Source organism: Lathamus discolor, chromosome 4 (assembly GCF_037157495.1).
Source record: "Lathamus discolor isolate bLatDis1 chromosome 4, bLatDis1.hap1, whole genome shotgun sequence".
NCBI lineage: Eukaryota > Metazoa > Chordata > Aves > Psittaciformes > Psittacidae > Lathamus > Lathamus discolor.
In genome coordinates, this window is record NC_088887.1 from 61,043,530 (window position 1) to 61,069,809 (window position 26,280).

General features: G+C 43.2%; 2 protein-coding genes across 3 annotated transcripts; one reads left to right on the plus strand and one right to left on the minus strand.

The window, feature by feature from the left end:
• Positions 1–3,291: 3,291 nt before the first annotated feature.
• Positions 3,292–11,080, plus strand: NMS (neuromedin S). Of its 2 annotated transcripts, none has more exons than XM_065675758.1 (8): positions 3,292–3,373; positions 3,503–3,558; positions 3,920–3,970; positions 5,069–5,128; positions 7,818–7,853; positions 8,326–8,367; positions 9,328–9,358; positions 10,934–11,080. In XM_065675758.1, exons 1-8 carry the CDS (start codon positions 3,301–3,303, stop codon positions 10,948–10,950), a joined length of 366 nt encoding a protein of 121 aa, XP_065531830.1. In that variant the 5' UTR covers positions 3,292–3,300; the 3' UTR covers positions 10,951–11,080. The 2 variants fall into 2 exon arrangements, with proteins under 2 accessions (XP_065531830.1, XP_065531831.1); XM_065675759.1 differs by having other exon boundaries at positions 3,923–3,970.
• Positions 11,081–25,224: 14,144 nt separating this feature from the next.
• LOC136013386 (histone H2A-beta, sperm-like) lies at positions 25,225–25,614 on the minus strand. The gene has a single exon (XM_065677144.1). The coding sequence runs from the start codon at positions 25,612–25,614 to the stop codon at positions 25,225–25,227; it is 390 nt and encodes a 129-aa protein (XP_065533216.1).
• Positions 25,615–26,280: the final 666 nt, after the last annotated feature.

Consider the following 26,280-nt stretch of genomic DNA (forward strand, 5'->3'; position numbering starts at 1 on the left):
CCAAGCACTGCTAAGCACATGCAAGCAGAAGAAGCTGGTTGGGATGCACTTGGGCACTGGATGATGATGGCTCTGTCCTCGCTGTCCATGGTAAGATCTGGTTTCACTGCAGAGATTATTTACAAAAAGGGAGCCAGCCCTTCACCTTTATGCCTGTTGAAGACAAATTTTCTTCTTATTCTTCATTTACCGATCACAGCATGTTTTGTTCTAAAATTATGTGTGCCATAATATTGCTGTTGCTAAATATATGCCAAGCCTCTTGACTCACCATAAAAAGTCCTCTTGTTTCTTATTGGCCCCCAGCTGAAGCCTCATTTTTAACTCTATGAATCACTGTGGACACTTAACCTATTTCTCTTTCTGCTTGTAGGAATCCCAGGATCTTGAAGCAGGAATTTAATTTGTTCAATAAAAGTATGGCTCATTAACATGGCTTGGTGCTGATATATCCATTGAGCTGCACCTTACCCAACACCTACGAAATGAAATGTACACCAGTGAAGAAAGTTCTGATTGAAGGAAGGTGAATGTGTTCCTAATATGACACACTCATCTATCAGAGATTTTAAACAGTTTTTCCCAATCTTCCCTCATGCTGCACAGTCACTGATAAAATACTATTTTCAGTTTGGTAATAAGTTGTACTGATTCTTTTAGTGGAACTTGTATGAGTTAGTTTTCATCTTGTCTTTAAGCTTAAGCCTTACTCGAAGCAAATGAGTAACTCCACAGGCTTCGTGGGACCAACACGTAGGCAAAATGTGCTGAGGGAAAGCACAGAGTGCATTTAGGGTGCTCACTGGAAAAGGGTGAGGTAAAGCAGGAGGTCCTTTATTGTGCATGAAAAGGAGGAAGGGAAGGTTCAGGTAGCATCCAGTATTTTACGTCAGGGAGAGGTAGATTTTACCTACCCAACATGACCACACACTCTTTTCCTTAGGCTACTGCAAAGAATTTCCACTTCTAAACTCAGATATATTTAAATACTTAGAAAAGGGCTATGATTTAACAGGCTATGTGGGACAGAAGTGAGAATTTAGGCAGGTAATGAGTAGCCTGGGAAAGCAAGCAGAAGACTATGCCTTTCTTACCAGGCAAGGAAGGCCAGCTGCAGTGAACATACCAGCAAATTGGTAACCATTTAGTAGTATTCTACTAAAAATTGCAGCAAATACTTAGGATTTAAAAGTATTAGTACCTAACATGCTGGTATTCAAAAAGAAAGTAACAAACAATGAATCTGGAGTGGCTCTCTAAGATCCTGTGTTTCTGCAGCACGGGAGTTATTTGGGTGTAAAATCTGCAATGAACATGGAAACAGAAACACTGTTGGGGAGCAATAATTTTCAGTTTGGTTAAAGTGAAGTGTCAAAAGACAGAAGGAAGATAATTAATATGAAAATGTGCAATCCTTTAGAGTATCTTTACTTTCTAGCATTTTACTGCCTGCCTCTGATAGGCACAGCTCACAGTACTGGGGCTCTGCTTTCACATTTCTGCAACCATGTTGGCTTCAATGAAACTACACCAAACAGGAACCTGCTTCCTGCTGCCATCAAAAACAAAAGGACATCCTCCTTTTCTCAGAACATTTAACAAATGCACAGAGTCCTTTTACTCTGGGATTGCATGAGCTTGGACAGAAAGCAGAGTCACTGTGAAAAGAGGTACAGGTTTCCTGAAACCCTGTATCTCTGCATTACTGAAAGGTTGGGAGGACTTGCTACGACCATAATCACAAAATTCACTGTATTTTGCTTTAGCTCACACATAGGGTAAAAAATATACAGTCAGAGGGCATTATCTCTTTGAACACTATCCTGTCTTGAAATTCTCATTTCCAGTCAAGACGAATGAGAAGCTGGGAGCTGAGTGCCTGCTCTAGCTATGCCTGACCTCTTGACAGCTCACCACTCAGATTATTGCACCAAGGGGCTGTGATGAGGCAAAGACGTCTGCCGCTCCCAGGGGAAGGAATAAAGTGTGAACTAATGGTGCTGGCGTCACTCAGCTGCTCCTGTGCCTCTTTACGTACTTGGGGGACACAGCTGTGGAACTAAAGAGGTCACATGAAGCCTGGCTCCCTTTTCCTTCTCTGTGAGAAAGCAGGTGCATCTGCTCTCTGACTGCTCTGAGATGCTGAGATATTCCCACCAGGAACCGTCCTGCCATAATCCTTTTAATGCGCAGCGCAGCCAGTGGGGGACATTACGAGATAAGGTGGGCTGCTGTGCCAATAATACCTTCTGCGACTTTTTATGTCTTACATCACACATAGGGTCCTTGCCTCCCAAACAGCTCTACTGTGTATGTTAGACATAGGACAACTGGATATGTATTTGCTTTAGTAGGCCCAAAGGCTATAAAAAAGAGGTTGGCAGGACTCTGCCTTTCTCAGTCTCAGTTTTGATTAGAAAGCATTGCTCCCAGAGAAAACTAGGAAACATTTTCCAAAGTAAAACCAGATGATTAAATTGGGAGAATAAAGAATCACCTTTCTGTTCTGAGCAGCTCTATGTCATAGAATCACAGAATTGCTTGGGTTGGAAGGGACCTTAAAGATCATCTAGTTCCAGCCCCCTGACATGGGCAGGGACACCTTCCACTAGATCAGACTGCTCAAAGCCCCATCCAACCTGGCCTTGGACACCGCCAGGGATGGGGCAGCCACAGCTCCTCTGGGCAACCTGTGCCGGTGCCTCACCACCTTTATAATGAAGAATTTCTTCTTATATCTAATCGAAATCTACCCTTTTTCAGTTTAAAGCCGTTAAATTTGTTTACTGCCATACCCACTTGGAAATGAAACAAGAGGTGTTTGGCTTTCCTTATTTCACATGAAGGTAAATGTAAGAAGATGCCCTGGGACTTGTTCGATATGAAAGTTCACATCCCATCAGATTAGAAGTCAAACTTTATTTCCCAAGCTGCCACAAGAAGAAACATTTTCCAAACACTCAGTAAGCCCTACCACAAAACCGAATGTTCCATTTGAAGCGCAAATCCCAGCAGCTCCGTCTCTTCTCCTTGCGCAGCCCCTTCTCTCCCTCCCTCCTTTCTGTCACCTCTTCCAGGAAACCAGCTTTCACGGGGGGGTTACAAAGGGACGGAATGACTGATGCCGGACTCCAACAACCTCCCGCGGGCGGAGGTTTCCCCGCTCACACCGGTCCGGGGGCGCGGCGGCGGGAGCGGTGCGCGGGGCCGCCCCTGCGCCCATTGGCTCTGCGGCGGCCCGGGCTCGACATAAAGGCAGAGGGTCGGTCCGTCCATCCGCTCGGTTGCCGCTGCCCAGCCATGCCCTCTCCGCATCACGCCCTGCCCTGGCTGCTCGCCGCCTGCTGCCTCTGCGCCCTCCCGCGGGGCTCAGGTACGTCCCGCCCCGGCACCGAGAGAACACATAAGAGACCCCCCCCGACCCTCCCCTCGAGGGGCGCCGTCGGGGCTGGGCTCCGCGGCTTCCCCGCTCAGCCGTGTTCCCCGTGCCGTGTCCCCGCAGGGTTCCCGCAGCCTTTCTCGCGCTCCTGGGACGGCGCGGACCTGCCCAAAAGCCAGGTAGGTCCGTCTTTGCCTTCCCCGCCCGAAAGCGAGGCGCGGTGCAGGGGCAGGACAGGGGCCGTCCAGCCCGGGCTGGCCGCGGGAGGTGGGAAATGAGACTCGCTCCCGGTAGGGAATTGGCAACGGGCTGGAAATGCGTCCTGAAATCCCCTGGGGGGTGGGTGATGAAGAGAGTAGGGAGGCTGAAACCCTTTGCTACTTGCAGAAGGAGGTGAGACAGGTGCAGTGGGATGTGCAGGGATACCCGTGTCAGCAAAAACTGAGCAAGCTAATAACCACCCAGTCCTAGCTCCCTGAGCTAAAAAGCATGTCCCAAGGTATGATAGACCTAGTGTTAATGTCTTTACTTTTTTTAAAGCAGCTGGCATTGTGTTTCAGTCAGTGGATGGAACTGTCTAATCAACCCCAGGTAAATTGACTTTGGTAATGTGTTTGATCTGCTGGGACTCTCCCTTCCAGACATACTAATTGCGCTGTGTAACCCTTAGCATTGATGTCTGCAGGTGGAAGAGCCTCCTTCAGAGAGCCGGCGGCTCTGGAAAGCAGAGTGACTTTGCTGGTGTATGTGCTCTCCTCCCCGCAGAGCTAGCTCAGACCTAGGCAAAGAAAAAAGTGCTTTTCTTCCCATCGCAGTAGTAGCTAGCACTGAGGCAAGAAGTAGTGCTACTCAGTGCTGCAGGAGGTACGGGCAGCGTCCTGCCTGGTCCCAGCTTGGTGGTGGTGGGAGGATGGGTTTTTTCCAGGGTGCTCAGAGGGCAGGGGAGGGAGAGGACGTTTTCACAGTTCATTTCTGCTGTGGTGTCTCTGGCCCAGAGCTTGCAAATGGTTTAAAGACACCCTCAGTAGCTTTGAAAGATCATCCCTGCTACATTTGATGCCCAACCCAAGGGTCATTTTCAAAAGGGAGAGAAAAGTCTGCAAGATCAGGAATGATCTGGAAACTTTGAACATTCTGTGCTGAATTCTTCTTCCTGAAGTCTTTCAGCCTTGTAAACCAGAGCTTGTGAAAAATAGTTCCCAGAACCAGTTATTCAGGTATCTTACATTTTCTTTCTTTGGAGCTGTAGCTGTTTCCTATCTATTAGGATTGCATGCATCGGCGATCCCTGTCCCGTGGCAGTGAGTATGGGGCAGTACTTTTCAGTATATGATTAAAGATTCTAGTAATGATTGTCTGAAATGGTTGTGAAAGAAAATGTGTGTAGATTAAATATGCCAAACCCCAAAGCTTTTTTTAGAACATAGAAAGATCTCTTAAGTGTAAGAGGCTGATTTAGATCTTTATAGCACAAGACTGTTCACAACATTAGTAGGTTGTGTGTATTCTCCTCTTACAAAATACTAAATTTCCAGCTCATAATAGCATCATAAGTCTTTCCCTGCTCAGAGTGGCTTTAGTGGAACTGTGTTTGATCTAAATCGTGTTGGGATCAGGACCAAGACTGTTCTTTATCAAACTACACCACATCCTCCCCATAAGTGTATTGTATACTGTTTGGTTTTGCAGATCTCCAGCACTGTTTTGGATCTTTGTTATTCCATATTCAATAGCATGCAAACAAATGAGGTAAGGTATATTTGTTTCTTTTATTTCAAAGCACCTCCTTCTTAACCTTAAAAAGCAACCCCTCCAAACCCAACTTTTGGACATTTCTCTCAAAACAACGTATAATCTAATAGTGTCATGGTTTAGGAGCTGTAAGATAGAAAAGATAGAAAAGATAGAAAAGATCATTTCTTCTTGTTAGTAGTTTGCTCGTTAGTATGCTAAACATAGAATCATAGGATGGTTTGGGTTGGAAGGGACCTTAAAGATCACCTAATTCCCACCCCACTGCCATGGGTAGGGACACCTTCCATTAGACCAGGAGGAATATGAAACATAGTGTGCCCCCACTAGAACATGGAGGCATATGACTTGCTTTACTGACCTTAGTACTCTGTTTGAACTTGGGGATTTTTTGTGCTTCTGACTCGCATCCAAAAGATTAAGTTGAGGAGTTGCTGAGTGTAGCTCTTTGTTATTGGTGCAGACATATTAGGACCTAGCTCAGTGTCAGGGCTGCTTTATATAACTTTTTTATCACCACCAGTTTATTAAGAGCCTTTCCCATAAAATTCACTCAGCTCTTGGGTATGTTAAAAAGGCCAATTTACTTGTGGAGTTTGAGTCCTCTGTTGTTTCAAATCACAAGTAGAGCCTTCAAGACAACAATAAAGTATTTTGACATGTACTTCAATATCTCTTCTTGCCAACATGCTCTCCTAAAGCAGCCATAAAACTCTACAATGCTTAAGTTGATTGTATAAAAAATTCCAGCATTTCAGTCTTAAATGTCTACTAAATGTTTTTGAGTTCAGTATTGCTTCCTATGCTTCTGCAGCTTGGCTAATGAAAGGGACATTCAGAATCATCCGGTCACTTTAAATGGAGCCCTGTTCCTGGTTACTATTTTAGGTATTAACTTTGCAAAAAATTCACACTCTGTGCCCTAAGATTGGGAGCTGAAACTGGTACAGTATTCTGTTGAGAGAGATGACTAGTATCAGCTCCATATCTACAATATGATTTTTAGGTGTGGTCTGATTAAGTGGCAGATCGAATGTATGTGTGCAATATGGGAAAAGGACTATGCCAAATAGCAAGTTTTACCCAATTGGTTAAATCTCTTATTACATGAAGTTGTACTTTCTCTCTCAGTCCACAAGGAATCTTGAGAAGACACTGTAGACATGCATCTACATGTAGTGCACCTAATGAAAGAGTTATGAAATCCTACTGATTTTAGCTGGACTTAAACTTTCTACATGAGCCTGTATTTATGTGGATCTTTTAAAACAAATTTGGTTCATTATAGATTATGTAGAGAAAATAGATGGTGTTTCAAGAGAAGAAATGAGGCCTCGGAACTAGAAAGGCAAAGTCAATGGCAATTTGGGTGTTAATGGGACTTGAATTCCATCTGGGGAATTTTAAAATCTTTTGGGAGAACTAATAGACTATTTAACTTCAATTTCTAATCTTCGGGTAAATCTTGCAGATGGCACTTTCAAAAGAATAAAAAAGAGTTATCTAAATGCGGCTGCATCACAATCATCTCTGTAAAAGCTTCAAATTTCCATCCTGAAGTCAAGCCAACACACCGTTTAGAAGCTTAGTTTTTGCCATGTAAACTCTCACCTGTTATATATTAGCTGGGACATTTGAAACTGCAGGCTAAGTCATGAATGGGTCTCTATCTTTGTGTGGTATATAATAATCATCTTGTAACAAAACTAGCCTTCACACTGTCTCTTTGCTTTAGCCTCCTCCTTTGCATCCTTTAAAGCACCTTGATTGAGCACTTTTTTCTTTCATTGTATTTTATAGCCGTATAAGTTGATGTCAGTTGCTCTATAAATTGTCGTAAGGTTGAATCACAGAAATCCTTGTCTTATACTCTGAATCACGATTCTTTCATTGTTGTTTGTGTATTTTGTCTTTTATAATTCCTCCTCTCCAGTTTCATCTGTATGCTTTTCCTGTGTTCTAATCCCCTGTTTTCATGTCTTTGGTCATTATATATGCCTGCTGCAGGTAACTAGATCTGTTCACTGTTCAATCTAATTCGCTGATATAACTGTGGCTGCAGCACACAGAGCTATCCTAGCTGGGAGCAGGCAGCCCGGCAGCCATGCCATTGGCAGGAAGGTTCCAAGATGTGGCTGGCTCACTAGACTGCTAGTTCAGGGTTTGGTTAGACACAGAGTGCTCCCATGAAGTCATGAGGGAAGATTCTATTCCTTGGTGTAAGACTGAGTAATAAAAATGAGCAGTTTCCTGAAGAATAAAGGGTGCAGGGGAAGGCTTAAAACCAGCAATCGTGCCTGTGTTAAAAACAAGGGCAGTCTGAAAAGTGAAGAGCAACTGCATTTTAACAAGATAAGAGCTATGGGTAGAATTCAAGCCAGAGGAGTGGAATTGCTGCATTCACTCCAGGTTGAGCTCTGCTTCACCTGCCAGAGCACGGCTGTTCTTGGTTGTACAGCAAGGGAAGCATGTTGAATGATTGTAATGAATGGGGTAACACGGGATAAGGCAAGGTTCAAAATCAACCTTTCAAAATATCTGTTACTGTTCTTACATCTGTCTGTGATAAGTATAAGACTATCTCTTTTTCACATGGAGTGCAGCAACCTCATCAGTGATGGAGGATTTACTGTAACCAACCAAAGAAATTACAGCATCTTGATTATCTTTCACTGTCCACTTGCAGGAATCACAGATTGCTGCTGCAAAGTTTACAAAGAAGGTAGGTAAATGTGAAGACGAGTGAGTAGCAGTGGACAGGAAAGTATGGCCTGTTTCTTTTGCTGCTTTTTTTTAAAGTCAGCTTGATTTATTGTTTTTTCCAATGGTTGGGAAGTGAGCTGTGCTGACCTTGTTTCTGCACAGCAATAAAGCACAGTGTAAAGCTTTCTTTATACATTTCTTTATATATTTCTTTTATACATTTTCTAAAGCCCTCGAACCTTTAATTATGGTAATATACTATATGTACACTAGGCAGAATGGGTAGTTCTTGACAATACCCTTTGAGTATTAATTTTTAATCAGCATTCCAGATGAGTGGACATCAGGGACTAACAACATCTTGTTGTTTACATGCTGCCAAAAAAGCCCCTGAATTATTGATATTCTGATGGAATGACACTGAAACTTGTCAACAGGTCTATGGAACTCTGTTTAAAGTAGTGTGTTATTGTTTGTGTTTTATTTTGCAGGATAGTCATGCGGCTCTGGGACGGCCTTTTTTCCTTTTCAGGGTATCTGAATCTCTTACTTAAAGATCCTGAATCACAGATACAGTGATGTGTTACAGTGCAGATGAACAGCTGTTTCCCTTCACAGATTCTTTCTGCACTTTTGAGTAGAGGTCAAATATCCTTTGTTTGAAAGCTTAGGGAGCCGTTTGCTTATAAATCTCTGATTTCATTAGAAGATGACAAGATAATGAGATCTGGGGTAGTAATGGATTAAGCACTTTTTTATTTGAAGAGGTGACTCTGCAAATGTTTTATCTTGATCCAAATTATCCGAAGTAGCACGTGGCCTGTATCTCCAAGGTGCACTGATCCTAAATTTGTTAGATAAAATGTATGAGTTGAATGTCCAATTGGTCTGAAAAGTCTTGCCAGAAAGATATGGCACACTGTAGCAGGGCAAAAAGCCAAAGCAATATTATGGACATCATCATAGTATCTTTTGTGTGGGTTTTTTTTCACCCATTGTCTTGCTGAACTATGGTATGGTCTACTTTTTGTTTATGTTTGACTTGCGCTGATTAACACCAAATCAGTTTTCAGTAACTAAAAAGTTATAAAGTAGGTCATAGCAGGTAACCAGAGTCCCAGTTCAGCTGCAATTTACATTTTGGCTCACTTCAAGTGTGTTTGGCCAGGTGCTTTCAGTGGTGGTATTTCTATGCTCTTGCTTGGGCACCTGCATATAGTATCCCAGTGAACTGGGACCAAGACCCTTAATGAGAGTAATTAAATCCAGAATGTTTAGCTGTTTGGCCAGAGGCTGAAGGAATATTTCTCAAATTCAAAGGCAAAACCCACCCTGCACAGATCCCCTGGTATTTGATCTCTTGTCCCTTTAAAGGAAATCTTACTGCAGCCTTCTTATGCACTCTGTCTGCATGACAGGAGATGTATTTTGGTGTGCTTATAAATCTGGCATCTCATACTTCTGCACAACCATATAATTTTTATGTTTTTCAGCCTCGGAATGGAAGAACTGTTGAAAGCAGTGGTAAGTAGGCATCCAAAAGTGACAAGAACTTGTTCTGGGTTTTTACTAATAATGATCTTCATGACAGAAGGAGTTACTGCAACTTATTACAAACCTAGACCCCCAGATGAGTGTTTCATATTGTCACCAGGAAGTTTTTTGGGGCAGAAATGCATGTTTTTTCATGCTCGCAGACTTCCAGTATATGCTCTTGACAAGTACTGTTCTGTTCCCTCTTACTTGAAGAACAGAGTTCTTACTGAACCTTAGTTCAGTAAGAAGGAGCTTTCCTCCTCTGCAAAGTTATGGAAATGGTACAGCAATTATAAAGTTTAAAACCAGAGGGTATCAGTTGTACTTGGAACACAACAGCTACACTCCTCTCTGTTCCAAGAGACTATCAGCCACCTAATCTTACACAAGATCCCACTAATACAGATCTCTGCATGCCAGATGAGAGTTATCCTCACATCAGAATTAGGACCTGCCTTGGGGTAAACTAACTAGAAAGAGTAGGGGTGGGGATGTAAGGAAGGAAGATAGGGAGATCTAATAATATCACCTAGCACTTGCATATCCATCTTTGAATGTGTCTATTAAAGGTCTTAATGGGAAATGGACAAGACAGTCAATGTACATGTGTCCCCTCCTTCAGTCTCTCATCTTCCAACCTTTTATCCTGCAATAAAGATCACTGTTTTCTATTTGCAATGTAAGAATTACTTTCAGCTGTTGATTGAAAGGGTTGGGGTTTTCTGGGGGAACAGAAGAATAGAAAAAGAAAAAATGAAACCTGCAAAGGAAACCCAAAGAAAGAGAAAGTTTGCTGTATATTCAGGGTTAAACCATTTCCGAAAGAAAGGAACCAAAGACTTGGTAGAGTGTTGTAGAGCAGCATTGCTACTTGCTTGCTCTGGTCTTGGGCAGTGCCCTGCATGTCCATTGCTTCTCATGGATGAAAGGAAGATAAGGAGCTAGATGCATCTCTGCTTTGAGACAGTGCAGCTATTCTTGTGTGGTTAAGTCCACGTGCGTGCAGGAAATACTTCATAGCTATGAAACCTTTAGGGGCAGGTAGTGCTGCCCAGATCTGTTTAGAGTAACTGGCAGCATGAGTTTTGGGGCAAAACAGTTCAAAACCGATTAGATTAAACTTGCATGAAAGTACTTTATGCAGAGCACTCTGGTGTTGGCAGAACTGCTGGACTATCAACTGCGTATCACTGAAGTGCTGGTGTAGAAGCTACTACTTTGTAACCATGCCCTGGCCTTGCATGCAGCAGTAAATTTTATCCACGGCTCAGCCCCCTGAGCCAACCTGGCTGCAAGATGCACACCATGTCTCCACGCTCTGAAAGAAGGACAGTGAAGTTATGACATGGCGGAGAGAGAACTGTATGAAGAGGGAGGTTTCTTGTTTGAGTACAAGTAACAGATCAGGCACTTATCTCAACTTTCAGGCTTTCATCCATCAAACTTCTGCTAGAACATAAAGCTATTTCATGTCTAACTTTGAGAAGGACTAGGCATACAGAATTGAATACCAAGTCATATTCAGACCAACATCTCAACATAAAATGTGTTAATTTGTTTCAGAATACCATGGAATATGAAGTTCATTGGTCGACTTACCAGTGCAAAGACTTGGTTTACATAAAGGGATTTCCCATTGCACTAGTTGTCTATTGTGTGACTCAGTTGCCTGGATTTTGCTGTTCCATGTAATAAATTTGCAACCATTAATTATTGTTGTCCTTTTTTTTTTTTTATTGAAGTGGGTACTAGACCTCATTGGGCTATAGTGTAGCATTGCATGGGTCCAACTGTATTCAAAGGAAATCAATCATCAGAATATTGGCCATTTTCAAATCCAATAGTGCTTTTTGTAGCATCTTCTTTAATGGGGTCATGAAGTACCAGCTTGCCCTTTTGACTAAATAATATGTTTCCCTGTCATTTCACAATATGCATCCCAAACAGCATGATGAGATGTTAGACTACATCATTGATATTTTGATGACTTGATTCTTTGTTTTTCATAGCTAAGGGCTTGAGTGTGATAACTGCTGAATCCAAAGTACTTTGAAAGAAAGGGAACGAGTACTGCTGTTACACACAGGCACTATTTGGTCAGATGCTGTGTTTTTCAGCCTTGCCTTACTGGCTATAGTAAAGCACAAATGAGTCACTTATGAGAGATATTCTGAACACCTGCCCTTTTTACTGAAATCATGCATTTAAGCCTGTGGTCCAGCCAATTGTGCTTGCAGTGGGGTGATCTGTTCTGGTAGGTGAAGACATATATGGGCAGAAAACTTAAAGCAGCTACTTCCTTAGTAAGAAAAAGGCATAGTAAAAGCCAGGGTCTGGAGATACACACCAGGCTGGAATTCCTCAACACGGAGTCCCACAGTGTTGGCTTCTTCAAGCCCTTTGTTATTTTCCCTTTCCCTCTGATTCCTCAGTCCTAGTACATGGCATGATCCCATCTCAGTTACACTGGTACCGCTGCATGAAAACTGTGGGAAGGCATGGGAATACCTCTGTCTTTAAAAGTAAATCCTCAGAAACCTGGCACTTCTGGCCTGCTTCACCTCAAAGGCTAAGATGAACAGTATCAAGTTTTACTCAGCTCTGCATAAATATTTGTATTGGTTTTGGCTAGGATGCAGTTAATTTTCTTCATGGTAGCTTGTATGGTGCTGTGTTTTGGGTCTGTGATCAAAACACCGTTGACAATAGAGGGATGTTTTAGCTGTTGCTGAGTAGTGCTTACACAGAGTCAAGTCCTTTTCTGTTTCCTACACCACCCCACAAGTAAGTAGACCGGTGGGGTGCAAGGAGCTGGGAGGGGACACAGCTGGGACAGCTGGCCCCAACTGACCCAAGGGATATTCCGTACCGTAGGATGTCATGCTCAGCATATAAAGCTGGTGAAAGCAGGAGAGAGTGGGACATTTGGCGTTAATGGTTTTGTCTTCCCAAGTCACTGCTAAACATGACAGAGCCCTGCTTTGCTGGAGATGAACATTTGCATTGCTGATGGAAAGCAATGAATTCCTTGTTCTGCTTTGCTTTACCTATTAAACTGTCTGTATCTCGACCCATGAGTTTTCTCATTTTTACCCTTCCTTCTCCCCCACCCCATCTTGCTTGGGAGGGGTAACTAGTGAGCGGCTGTACGGGGCTGAGCTGTTGCTGGCCAGGGTTAACCCATAGCAATAATGTGCCATGGGTAAATCATGATGTGCTCTCATGATCAGCAGTGGCTTCCTCCACCCATGACAGGTTTCATGAATAACATCTATTTGGTCCTTGAAACTGATTAAATAAGAAGATGGTTAAATAATAATAAGGTGGTAATTTGCAGGTAAGGACCTAGCTTAGGTTCCTCAGCCGTATTTCTGTAGTAACTGTGGCTCCTCTCTAAAATGTACAGGAGAGCTCTTGCTCACTGCTCAGTGGAAACCCTTGCTACCCAGAGGAAGACAAATGTCACCTGTGGAATAGGAGCGGTTAAGAGTATTGAAATGTACATGTCATCCCTGGCCCAAAACACATCCTGAACATCCCACTGCAAAACCCACAGCAAAAATCGAGGAGCACAGTCAAGGGGTAGACAACAACAATTTGGAGCACAGAAAAAATATCTGCAAGAAAAGGAAGTGAAAGCTCAGTTCCAATTGTCAGCAAGAGAACAGGCAAATAAAGAGGGACATGACAAGGTATGCAACTAATGAGTGTGCTTAGGAGAGTAAATCCAACACTTATCCATCCTCTTGTAATAAAAAGGAGCAAGGAGGGAGAGTCAATTACACTGAGAGGCAATACATTTAAGCTGCAAAGGAGAACATTTTTTCTAACACTTAATCGACTCCTGAGACCAGTTGCCATAGCTTAGAGCATGTGGTTAGAGACAGCTCTGCCGGCTCTTGGGAAGACAGGCTTATCCAGGAGCACACACCTTTGTGCCATCGAGCTTTCCTCGAAAATCACTTCAGGCTCTCCCAGGGCCTCCTGCGTTAAAAGCCTGGCCTGCTCGAGCCAGGCTTAGCGAGGCTTTTCTCTGCAGAGCACACAGCAAGGGACCTGGAAATGTATTTGCCGGTGGGGGAGCGAGTGCTGCCTGGCCTTACAACCTGCTGCTCACCGAAGAGCCAGAGCACGAAGCACAAGAGGAAAACCCTCTGACATAGTTTAACTCCATCCAGCAACCAAGCCCCACACAGCTGCTCACTCACTGCCCCTTGGTAAACTTGTGGGTTGAGATAGAGACAGTTTAATAGGTATAGCAAAAGCCATGAGCACAAGCCAAGCAGAACAAGGAATTCATTCACTGTTTCCCATGGGCAGGCAGGTGTTCAGCCATCTCCAGAACAGCATGGCTACATCACATGTAAGGGTTATCTGGGGAGAAAAACGCCATCACCCTGAACATCCTCCTTCCTTCTTCCTCCAGTTGTATATGCTGAGCATGATGCTGTATGGTGTGGGATATCTCTTGGGTCAGCTGTACCAGCTGTGTCCCCTCCCAGCTCCTTGTGCACCCCCAGCCTACTTGCTGGTGGGGTGGTGTGAGGAGCAGAAAAGGCCTTGACCCTGTGTAAGCCACTGCTCAGCACTAATGGAAACATCCCTGTGTCATCAACACCATTTCCAGCACAAATCCAAACTATGGAGATCCAAACAAATCCACAAATCCAAACAAATCCACTATGGAGAAAATCAACTTCATCCCAGCCAAGACCAGCACACCTTCTCTAGTGCCTCGGACAGCCTCACTCCCTTCTCAGCTGCCACAGGGAAGAGCATACTTGCTAAACATCCAGACAACAGCAAGCTGGGAGGGATGGCAAGCGCCGGAGGACAGAGTCAGCATTCAGGATGGTCTTAGTAAAGATACATCTGGAAAAAATACGTATGACTCATGGAGGATGTCAGGCAGGTATTGCATGTACTGAAGAATACAAGTTGAAGCTTTGCAGCAAAGGGGATATTGAGCTTTAGACAGTCAAGTATCACAGTGTTGGGGAGAATGCAAAATTCTGATGTGGAATGAATGAGAAGCTGTAGAGACTATGACATGGGAGGTGTTGCACTGCTGATGATACAGAAGACTTCATGTAGAGAGTAGCACTGGAGAAGAAAGAGGGGAACCAACAGGAGACAGCCCAGCAGAGAGCAAAGGCAGAGGTTTCATTCAGGAAAGCTGGTGCCCAAATGAAGTAGGGCTGGTTTGCAAGAAGGAAAGTTTGAAAAGGGGAATGATAAAATGTTTCATTTTAAGCTCACCTCTCCTGGCAGTGTCCGCCATGGCCATGGGTGAATACTGCCAGGAGAGGCGAGCTTAAAACGAGGAAAGATTCACATTAAATCTGACTATCAGAAGCACTAACTGATAGGCAGAGTTACCTTTTCTTAGTCATAAAAAATCACCAAGGGGACCGACACCTCATTTGGAATCTAAGGCACAAAAGTCCCAGCTCTGAAATAACTCCCGGCAGCATTTTCTCTCTTCAGTGTTACATCATGATGCAATGTTTATTCCTAATTACGTTTCATTTAATGAAAGAGTAGCACCATAGTTTTGTTGAATACCTAGCATACTTCAGCTTGCAGTTGCTCTGGCTGCTTCTGGAAAAGTGAAGATATAATCTTAGAGAGTCCAGCACTTACATACTTTGCATACTTTTATCTCATGATAACACTCGTCACACTAACAGCTGTGACAAGCGGACCCTGACTCCCAGAGCTGCAGGGCAGACCTGAGAAGGGCACTGTCCTTACTTCTGGAATGTTTGTGTGACATGAGAGAAAACACCTCAGGATGGAAAAGGAAGCATGTGGATTATGGAAAAAGAGTGGAAATGCCCATTTGTGACCTGCAAACTCACGCTGCACACACACTGGAGTCCTGTGAAAATTCAATGAGAGAGTTCACACGACTGGCAATAAGGGCTGATCGACATGTATGCATGACATGAAATACCATTTAGGAACTAAAAACACGTTAGCTGACTGCTTGTTTTCACAAATCTCAGCAAGTAATGAGAAAGAAGTAGCTGTAGAAATTGCAGATCTACCCGCTGGACATTTAAATCCATTTGCTTAACACAGACAGTTGGGCATAAGGTAAGTAACTGCTCGACAGGCTGGCCAAAAGCTGCCAGCATCCTGTTCCAGCTTTTTCCTAGTGCACGTGGGGCTGCCAAATGAAGTCCAGCCTCAAGACAGATGTGCTTGTTATTCTAAACACAGCTACAAAATGTTTATTTCTTTGCTGGGATCTTAGAGTTGAGCAGTGATCAGAGGGTCTCTACAGGCAGCCAAGGCGGATTCTTACGTGGAGATCACTCTGAAGACTTGTTTCACTTATCTGTTCCAAACACATTGCAATTGCCACCCCCCTACCTTATTAAGCACGGTAAATGCATATGTTTGACTGGGCTGGACTTCATAAACTGCCTTAATCTATACATCATCTATCACTCTGATAGATTTCTTCACTGAACAACTAGAAGTAGCTGCCAAGTCTCCTTCTTATCTCTGAATCTACTTTTCCTGCAATGCAGAAACAAAAATGTGACTGATCTTATAGCTGGTTATGATTCACCATCTGAATTTTTGACATTTCTCTGGGGCAAAGAACCTTGTACAGCAAACACCATCTATCTATTAGCCTTAAATCTGCTGCAAGATCAGTAGAGGAAGTCTGAAGGAGAACATACGGCAGACTTGAAAGGAAAAAGTTCTTAATACCTTTACACAAAGCTTCTGCAGCCTGGGGTTTCTGCACAGCAGTTCATCTAGTACCTAATGAATTACTGCAAAGGGGAGATGTGTGCACAAAAATACATGCTTCTGGAATATAGATATCTAAACATCAACCAGCAAAAGACTGAAATATGGCCTAGAACTTCCAAGGGAGAAGGCAAAAATGCAGAACACACATGAATGGACCTCAGAGCAAAAAGGACTGGCAATCATGTGGGACCCTTAGCAAAAAGGGTGACTCGGTAGCAAAATCCAGGAGCCTCAATCAGCATCGGAACAAGCTTATGTCTCCTGTCACGACCCTGGAGTGAAAGGACATGCTGCAGCCACCCACCCTGCTGGGCAGTGTGGCCTCTCTGGGGACTACACCAGAGACTCTGCTACATATATAAACACCAAAAATAGCCTTGTTTATAACTTGGTAGTCTTATACCACGTATTTTCCTTCATTTCCACAGCTGTATATAGTCTGTATAGTTCCACAGACTGTATATAATCCAAGATAACCCAAAGTCACTGTTTTGTGACGTGCAGTAGAGCACACACTTGACTTCCAAGAGGACAGTGTGTACTGTATTGTCCAGTACTGTATTGTCCAAGAGGACTGTGTTTACTGTAGTGACAGGACAAGGGGTAACAGGTTAAAACTTAAACAGGGGAAGTTTAGATTGGATATAAGGAGGAAGTTCTTTACTGTAAGGGTGGTGAGACACTGGAATCGGTCGCCCAGGAAGGTTGTGAATGCTCCATCCCTGGCGGTGTTCAAGGCCAGGTTGGATGAAGCCTTGTGTGGGATGGTTTAGTGTGAGGTGTCCCTGCCCATGGCAGGGGGGTTGGAACTAGATGATCTTGAGGTCCTTTCCAACCCTAACTATTCTATGATTCTATGAGTCTATGATTCCATGACAGGGACGTTCAGCATTGCAATGTTTGGACTGGTCAGCAGAGGGCAACGCCAATATCAAATTTGGCCGTGCAGGAGCCGCTGGTGTGCTGTGCTTGTCCCACTCCTAGCAGAGGTAATACATGAGTTCATCAGACCTTATACATCCCTTGCACTCACCTGGACAAGGCTCTCCCAGGCCGTAAGCTGGGATATTTCCTCACCTTACAAAGCAAGCAAAGGTGGCAAGCTTATAAACACAAATCTCAGTACAGAGTGAAATGCAAGCCCTCTGCACTACTGAGACATCCATCAGCAGCATCAGTCTTCTAGACAGGTAGAAGAAGAAGAGCTTTTCCAGGCAACATTTCATCTCCATGCTCCCATCTGCCCACAGCTTCATTGAATTGTGGAGCACCATGTACACACATTTTCTAATAGGTGTTATTGAAAACATCCATTTTCCTTGACAATTGTACCATGCCACAATTGAGTTAGGAAAGTAATGTTACATCAAGATAAATACGTTTTGCAGCATCAGAAACAAGAGAGGTGCCAGAGGTGCTACGTTTTGCAATTTTTCATTGCTTTGCTTTACAATTCAGTCAGTGCCAGCCTCAGCTACACGTGGCTAGACTAAGCTGAAATCTGTAGCATGGGATATACGAGAACTAGCTATGTGCAAAACTACTGTGCAATTAACCTCTTGTTTTACCAAAGTAAATTAGCAATTACATGATCAACAGAACTAGCAAAGTTATTTATATTAGATTTGTACTTTGAGGAAGATCTGTCATTTTGCATTTAATTAAAGATAGTTTTTGTTATCCTTTCATTACTCATGCTGTGACCCTTATTTCAGTCAGGACACAACTGGAGCTCTTTCTTTCACAGGGTACCTATTTCCATATAACTGTTAGGAATCAGCTTGGGGTTTCAGCTCTGCATCTTATTTGCCTAGAAATGCTCAACAGATTGAGAAGTTAACAGGTGAGGACAGATGGATAAGCAAGCAAATTATGTGCTACCATAAATGTCGCTTTCTTAGGAAGAAGACCAAAACCAGAAGGGAGAAAGGCAGCTGAGTAGGGAGTGTATAAAATGGGGAATTGGATGTCTGAGCTGTAGTTCTAGCTCTCTTGATCTGTAACAGTACCACTACATTTCAGTGAACCACCTAAGGGCGTGATTTCCATACTTACCAAGCACTTTGTTTAACAGAGGCTTACCCAAGGGTATGAAGTTAAGCAGGTACACTACCAAGATAGGACCTTTCCACCTGACTCAGCTTCCCTGTTTGTGAAACAAGGGTATGGTTACTTAGCCTCAAAGATTTGCTATGATACCCAGTTAATTTCTGTTCAGAAATAGCTTCAAAATCCTCAAGAGTGTCTATTGATCAGCCTGGATAAAACTTTAACCTTCCAAGGAAGCCAAATGCTGGTGATCTAGATATTTGTCTGATTTTGTTTCCAATCCCTATGTCTAGAGTAAATAATGATATTAAATTACTGTAATAGACTAATAATATTTGTCACAGTTTACCTTATAATCAAGTAAAGAGATTTTTATCCTTATATTTAAATTTATCTTCAAATAAAAATTGTTATTACACAAATGCCTCATTATTTATCAGAGAAACTAGCCCTACTCCAGCAAATGTTTAAGTACTCTTCAGTGTACATTTTGTGGTGCTGAAACTCAGCCCTGCATTCATCCTGTTCAGACTGGTAACACTTAGAATGAAAATAACTTTCCACCCCTGTTCTGTCCCCATGCTTCTTTTCCTCTGCTGGTGTGTTGTAAGGCAGCAGTGAAGTGTCATCACTGTGTTTGCTTCCTCTTCAGCAGCAGACATTTGATCTGTTGGTGGCCCCTGTCAAGGCTGGTACAAAGCTTAATGAGCTGCATTCACTTTTAGCAAGTGCTGTGGAAGGAAGAGTATGTCTGGAAAATATCGGTGGTCCTGTTGAGTAGGTAATGGGACAGCAGGTATAAATGCAGAGCCAGAACGGCCAGAAAGTATCCTGACATTTGTCTTGCTTGACAACCTTCATAGCATAAACAAAAGAACATCACCCAGTAATTCCTGCCATGAAGGGAATTACTTTTTTTTTCTTTTGCTTTATTCTATCATGAAATGCCATTTCACACAATAAATTTTACGTTCACTTCCTGCAGATATTTATGCTGTTCTTTCTCTCCCTGTCTACCCCTCTCTTGCTATTTTTACAGCATTTTCATCTCCATTCTCCCATTTCATAGTTCCTCACCACTTCAGCACCGTTTCTCCCAACAGCAACTTCTTCAGCCCTTCCTCCTCTGGAATATGCTCTGAGGAGAAATATGCTTTGAAGCAGGTACTAGAACAAGTTTTCTTTTAGAGGAACTGTAGATTCTTAATGTAGTGAAAGTCAGTTAAAACCTCCTGGATGTGGAAGAGTCATTTCACTTTTTTAAAAATTGCAAAAATTACTATTGAAACAAATCTAGGGATCCATGGAGGAAAAGAGATGGATTACAAGGGATTGAAGGGGGGGAAGATCCCTCCTTATGATCTTAATAACTTGCATACTCATTTGTACCATAGACTAGTACTGAATTTATAACCTGTGTTAGAAGACATGGTTTCACCAGTTTCTGGATCTTTTGCCATGATTTCAGAGGAAGGAAGACTAGGCCTATCTGAAGATAGAATGACCTTGAAAGAGAAATAGCTTAAAGACATGAGGAGTCCCAGCGTGCACATCTTTGAATTTCTCAGAAAAATGCTTCAATTTGCACTATTAAGTGATAGCGAAGCACTCAGTTTTTTACAATGATTTTACCAGGATTTATTATTGCTGCCATTGCTGTTATTGGAAGACATGCCCCTTATGCCCATCAGGAGGGCACAAGGGAAGTTCCCAGCCAAAAGTAGGCCATGGTCCACATTTCAAAACAGTTTCACACCGGCATATCTCCACCAATGCAAACACATTTAAACCTAAGTCATAGTGAGAATCGGGCCTGTGTGATGACATGCAGAAAGAAGCTCTCAGACTGGGAAATAGGAAACACATTGTGACAGGCTTCCCAGGTCTACTACTGAATGGTGTCCCAGAGAGCAGCATACATGTATAGGGTACCCTGGACAAGTTGGGTCCCAGGTACATTATCTGATGTGTTATAATGACTCGAACAGGGGAGATCAATAAAAGTAAATCTGAAATTAGTAAGGAAGTTAAAACTTGGGAAGGGAGGGGGACCAGGCTAGAGTGACAGATGCTTGATGTTTCCTAAACAGATGCATAGGCCATGTTCGAGTTCCCTTACCGCAGCAAGCTCCTTCCTTGGTGAATTCAGCTACCAGAGTACGATTTAAGCCTCATCAAGCAACTGCATGATGTTTGAATGAATAGAGAAGCTCATAAAAGAAATCTGTTTCTTAGTTCAAGCAGAAAATTTCACTGTCTTCTGAGCATGTTTGAGACTCAGCGTTATCTGAGTTTCAAAAGAGAAAGTCGGCCAAGTGCTGTGACAGCTCGACATGGCTCCTCACTGTTTCACCATTAATTCCAGCTTAACCAGTGCCCTGGATTCAGCACATGCCACAAGGACAAAGACTCAAATTTCTCCTCTGACCTAGATGAAGGATAGCTATTTTCAGGTTACTAACTGCACTTCTTTTGCATTCTGCAATGTAAGCCTGTTGACTCTACCTTTTAGTCTGCATGGCATGATGCCTAGAAATGCACTCATGGGTTGAGATCACATCTGGACTAGACATTAAAAAATAAGGAAAAAAGAAACAGTCAGTATCACTGCTGATTCACCTAACCACTGAGTAACAGTCAGGTTCCCTCTTTCTGCTGCTGTGCTGGCTCTGCATGGTGCCTTCACTTGCCATGAGTCAATGAACTCCCATTGATGGGAGTTGAGAGCCCTAGATTCAAGACACAGTGCAAAGCAAGGTGCTGGGATAATGCAGCTCCTGGGAGGAGTAAGTTCAAATGAAAGTATAGCAGCCAAACCAAGCCTGAGGAAACTTCATGAAAGCCTCCTGAACCTGGGGCATGAGTAGAAAGATGCATGAATTATGGTGCTTAGGAAGAAAAGAGGCACCCAGACATCTCACGCAATGCCTGAGAACATGTGTGTGTCTTCCTTGGCTTGGCAGGTAGAGAGCTTGCACTCTGAAAAAGGAAGCAACTATCAAGTTGAGGCAGTGAATGCTTTTTCTGGGTCTGTCACTTTGGCAAAGGCATTTAAAAGCTACCTCAGCCTAGTGACCACGTCCCCCATTCCCTGCTTTCAAAGGAGATCAGAGCACAGAGATAACCCAGGGTCAGCTTGCACATTTTGGTGGTTCATTGTTACTCATTTCTAAGAGTATGACTGACTCCTCTCCCCAGCTGCCAGGTTGCTGCAGACATAATAAATGTTAAAATGGTTGCCAGTTGAGTGTAAATGAATTTTTTCTTGGAGGGTAGAACTATTAAGAAACCCCACCATGACACTGCTGGCAAAAATATTCTCACAGATGCTACACACAGCATTGGGATAGTTGGAGCAAGCTGGAAAGAATTCACTTTCATCACAAAGCTAGAAATGGTTGTGCCATTCTCTCCCATACACTCACTTCACATAACCCCTTGGTTAGGAGTCTAATGAGCTGCTTCTACAAACAAAACAATAATTGCCAGTAGTTAAAACATCCATTGGCCTCAAAAGAGTCAGTAACTTTAGCTAGTTGACAAACAATTTGCCCCCTGAAGTCATGGAAGTATGTAAGTTGTGACACAAAGGAGAACTGAGGAAGAGAGACAGAGAGAGAAGTAAAGCTGGTAACAGTGGTGAAAACAGGAGCAGAATCTGACCCAGCTGCTAGGACAGCCTTCACAAACCATGTCTCACATATTATCAGGTATTTATTTGGGGTAGAGCAGTTCACAGGGCTGAGAATATGCTAGAAGACTGAATGTATGTTTGATTGCGTATTTAAACTGAGACTGGCTTTTTTTAATCAAAGATTAAAAGTACCCCATTGAAGCATTCGTAATGTATCTTCAAAAGACAGACAAAATAGTCTTCACAGCTGCATGAGAGAAATAGAATTAATGAGTTCCTAAAATTAATATCTTAATGTTGGGCATTATATTTTCAATTGCCTTGAGACTTCACAACAACAAAAAAAAAAAAAAAAGCAGGAATGAATGCTCTGGTTGTCCTACATTTGGAAGTACAACAGAAAAGCTGTACTTGGGAGCACAGAGAACTGGAGAGCCACAGCAAGGCATATTTCTGTATGGAACCAATATGTCTGCAGGTCAACTGTACTAGAGACAGAGCAGAGCTGTACAATAGCAGCTGGGACTCCTGCATGCTCCAGGGATGCTCTTTCCCTGTGGCTCTCCCTGGACCTGCCAGTGTTCTCTCCTTGTTCCAGTGTTCTAGTCAGTTCTCATCTGTTGAGTTTTGCCAAGTAACTGAGGGTGAGCCACTGCTGAAGGTGATGCCTCTCCCCACCTTGCATTTTAGCAAATGTGAGCTGCAGGCCCCAGAGAGTCTTTTGGGCACTCAGCTGTGAAAGACCACATCTTCCCAAACTTGCTGCTTCTGGAGTAGCAGGGTGCACCCTGTCGTCACACTTAAGTCTACATAAACTTCCCAATAAAGCTCAATGAGTTGAATAAAAGAAGTATTGAACTGTTTTTTTGGCAACAAAGACACAGGGACCAACCAGCATCACCCCAATGGCTGCTCTCCCTCTGACCAGGTCTCGGGCAAAGTCCTGTACCCTGAGTGGCAGCAGAATCTCTTAGCTAGCTTGTCCCAGCACAGGCCACACAGCTCTTTGAGATGGTTGTATGCTCTTGCACATGCCAGCATCAAGCTTTGCTTCCTCTCCATAATTGCTGATACTTGGAGAAAGATCTCTATTAATTTCCCTTTTTTTGTGTGTGTGTGTGTGGGTAGGATTTTCATAGGCACAGGTGTTGGCTGAAACCTCATGCTCCATAGGTCATATCTCAAGTCATGCACTTGGTGTTATACAGACTAATTCCAGAGACCTTTTAAATATCCATGGGGGTTCATAGTTGCAGCCCATATCACAGAAGCATTGAAAACAACCTCTTCTTCAGCAGTTCCAGCCATCATCCCACCCTCGGTCACTTCCTCCTGCCAGCATGGAACTATTCAAGTTGCGCCAACACCACTATGAAGGGTGGTGTTTTACTTTAACATCAAAAGAAAGAGAAAAGAAAATGAAGGCTTTTCACATGAGCACAGCAGCCTGGATCACACTGATGCTGTGAGCAGCAGGAGTGGTGCAGCATGGCAGGAGCAAACCTCTGCTACTGCAGAGGCATCCATGCTGTGGGCAGCTGGCTCAGACAGGCAGTGAGCAAGCCTCTGAGTCAACACAGCATGAGATACAACCTTCAGCCTGACAGGAGAACAGGGGGCTGTTTTGATTCAACCACAGCTCATAAGGTCAATGTTGATTGAAACTGCTGTAGGAAAACATTCAGCAGCCCCCTAAGGAGCCACTGTTGCTTTCAAGACTGAGGGTTTGGTTTGTGGTACAGGTCAGCAGCATTTCACCCTCTAGATCTCTAGCCAAAGGTTGCCACATTTACACAGGTAGCAATGGCTGCCCTCAAACCAACATTTTTCTACTGTCCACACTACAAACCACTTATCTCTAGTGCTCATAGCAGCCAGTTATACTGCGGCTGACCTGACACCAACACTCTTCTCCCTTGGTTTTCTTGTAGTCTAGCCTCTAGTAGATGTTTGCAGCTTACACACCTGGCAGAGGTTTCACATACATAGTCTTCTGCCTGCAGTCCCACAATACCTCATTCCTGGCTTCTTTCTCTTCACTTAAATTCCCTAGCCTGCCTATACAAACAGATGAGCCACCCTGCAGCCCATTCTGCAAAAAGTCTCAATTCTCAGACCAGAAAAACTGCAGAATATTTGACTTACACTAGAGAAAGCAGCAGCAGCGCAATATGGATTATTATAGCAAACAGAAGCTCCCAAAACACTGGGTTTCTAATGTCAGTCTTGAAGCAGTTCTTTAAATAGCCTTTTTACCTGGCTGGATTTATATATGTGAAGATGGTGGACATAAGGGATTTCCTGTTCTGTGTTACAAATGGAATAATCCAAACACCTAATAATGCAGTTATTTTGATGAATAAAAGAAGTATTGAACTTTTAAATTTGAATGGCATCATGCTGGTGAAGCTTTTAAAGTCTTCCACAGCACAGCAGACACTAATACTCATGTGTGTCCACCATAATGTTGCAATCCAGAGTGCAAATCTAACAATGCTTAGGTAGCCTTTTGAACTGCATAGACAGAAGACAAGAATTTAGGCAGGTCCTGGAAAAGTCCACTTTATGGATTGTATTTTAACACATTTCCTTGATCTGAATCCTAACGGAACAAGTCTCAAAGCAGCTAAGGAGATTCTCAGTACCGGAGAGGTGGAAAACATATTTGGATTAATTCCTAAGAAGAGTTTTTAGAAGAATCTAGAGAAGGTTGTAGATTCTAGTTTCTTTAAGGCTCAAGCATTGACAAGGTTCACATACTATACGTAGAAGACTCCTTGGACTGCACAACATCAATCCAGAAACTGAAAGGACAATTCCAACACCATCTTTGGGCAAAACAGTGTGCAGTGGCACTCCAAAGCCACAGCACAGCCTTACATACATATCCAAATCTTAAAGATAATTCATCAGCTTTACCACCATTATAAGGCAGTCTTTCCAGTGCAACTACTTAATATAATTAGTTACCTGTGCCTATGATGAGGTTTGAAGTGGTCAGATGAAGCAGACTTCCACACATACTGAATAAAGAGATTCCAGCCATACACAGAGACACAAGCTTTAAAGACTATAAAGCAGGTTTCCTTAAGTAACTGCACTGCCAAAAAACCAATAATCTTCTGTTTAGTGCAACAAACATTCTATAGAAGGGAACAAGATGGACACAACTACTTTTCACGCCTATTTATTCATGTACATAGACTTTTTTCATTTGAAGGACATAACTAGGGAAAGCTAGCCAGCCACCCTGCTTTTAGCAGCTTTTCAGACATACACAAAAGGAGACACACACAGAAATTTTGACCAAAAAGGCCAACCATCATGAAAGACTGAGCTGTGGAGAAGGCCAGGGTTAACCGCAAGGTCAGGAGCCTGGTGGCACTTAGGACTCCTGTGACTAGGCATGTTGGTGGGGTGGTTTAACCGGAGCAGTCATCTTGGAAATAAGTTCAGGAAGAACACTAGGTATCACCCCTCCTTGAGCAATGGTCACACAACATAAGAGCTTGTTCAGCTCATTATCGTTTCTCACAGCCAGCTGGATGTGTCTGGGCAGGATCCTGGTTTTCTTGTTTTCCTGTGCAGCTTTCCCCGCCAGCTCCAGGATCTCAGCACTCAGGTACTCCAGCACCGCAGCCAGGTAGACAGCAGCGCCGGTACCAATCCTGTCAGCATAGTTCCCTCTTTTAAGGAGCCTGTAGATGCGACCCACGGGGAACTGCAGGTCAGCTTTGGCTGATTTAGATTTCCTTGGCCCAGGGTGGGACTTTGTGGTTTTCTTCCCCATTCAGATATTCAGATATCAATCTAGTATAAAAAGAGAGAGGATTAAGAGAAACCTAAACTAGACAGACCCAGAAACTGAAGTCCTTTCTTCCTCTTCATTTCACTCATTGCCTAATTCCTTTACAAATCAGTTTTCCATCTCAGAAAGTTTGCTAGCTGTTCACACTTTTGTCTGAAGAAGCAAATGGGTCAAGGCTGCTGCTCAGGGAGAGTATGGCAAGTTTCCAGCCAAGAGGCACTTACCAGCTCAGTCAGATCAACAGGTCACCCATCTGCTAGATTTCCAGAACTTTTCAAGACAGTAAGAACTTAGGAGCAAAGTCTTCTGACTCAGTCTCAAGGGAGAGCTGATCTTAAGGAGAAAGGTTAAGAGAACTAAGCTTCAAGACACTTACAAGCATTTAGAAACCCTTCAGGGAAGCTTTACTGAACTTGCCCCTCATAAGAGTCTAAGCAGTTCCTGCAATGATGGACTTGTGAGAGCCAGACATAGAAACTTGTATCTCTGTCTGAAGTAAGAACAGAGAAGAACTTCATCTACTGGAAACCACTTCAAACGGATCTTGCCTTGCAGAGGTGAAGGGGCCAACAGCTGCAAGATAACAGGCCACAATCAGGAACAAGACTTGCAGGAAGAAGAGAAGCTTTGGTTTACATCAGACACCAA

Bases quoted from the DNA above. Each gene is read 5' to 3' on its own strand.
- NMS (XM_065675758.1), top strand. From the start codon at position 3,301: ATGCCCTCTCCGCATCACGCCCTGCCCTGGCTGCTCGCCGCCTGCTGC. The intron at 3,559-3,919 runs GTAGGTCCGTCT...CTTTTTTTAAAG, and splicing joins CGGACCTGCCCAAAAGCCAG to CAGCTGGCATTGTGTTTCAG. The intron at 5,129-7,817 runs GTAAGGTATATT...GTCCACTTGCAG, and splicing joins ATAGCATGCAAACAAATGAG to GAATCACAGATTGCTGCTGC.
- LOC136013386 (XM_065677144.1), bottom strand. From the start codon at position 25,614: ATGGGGAAGAAAACCACAAAGTCCCACCCTGGGCCAAGGAAATCTAAA.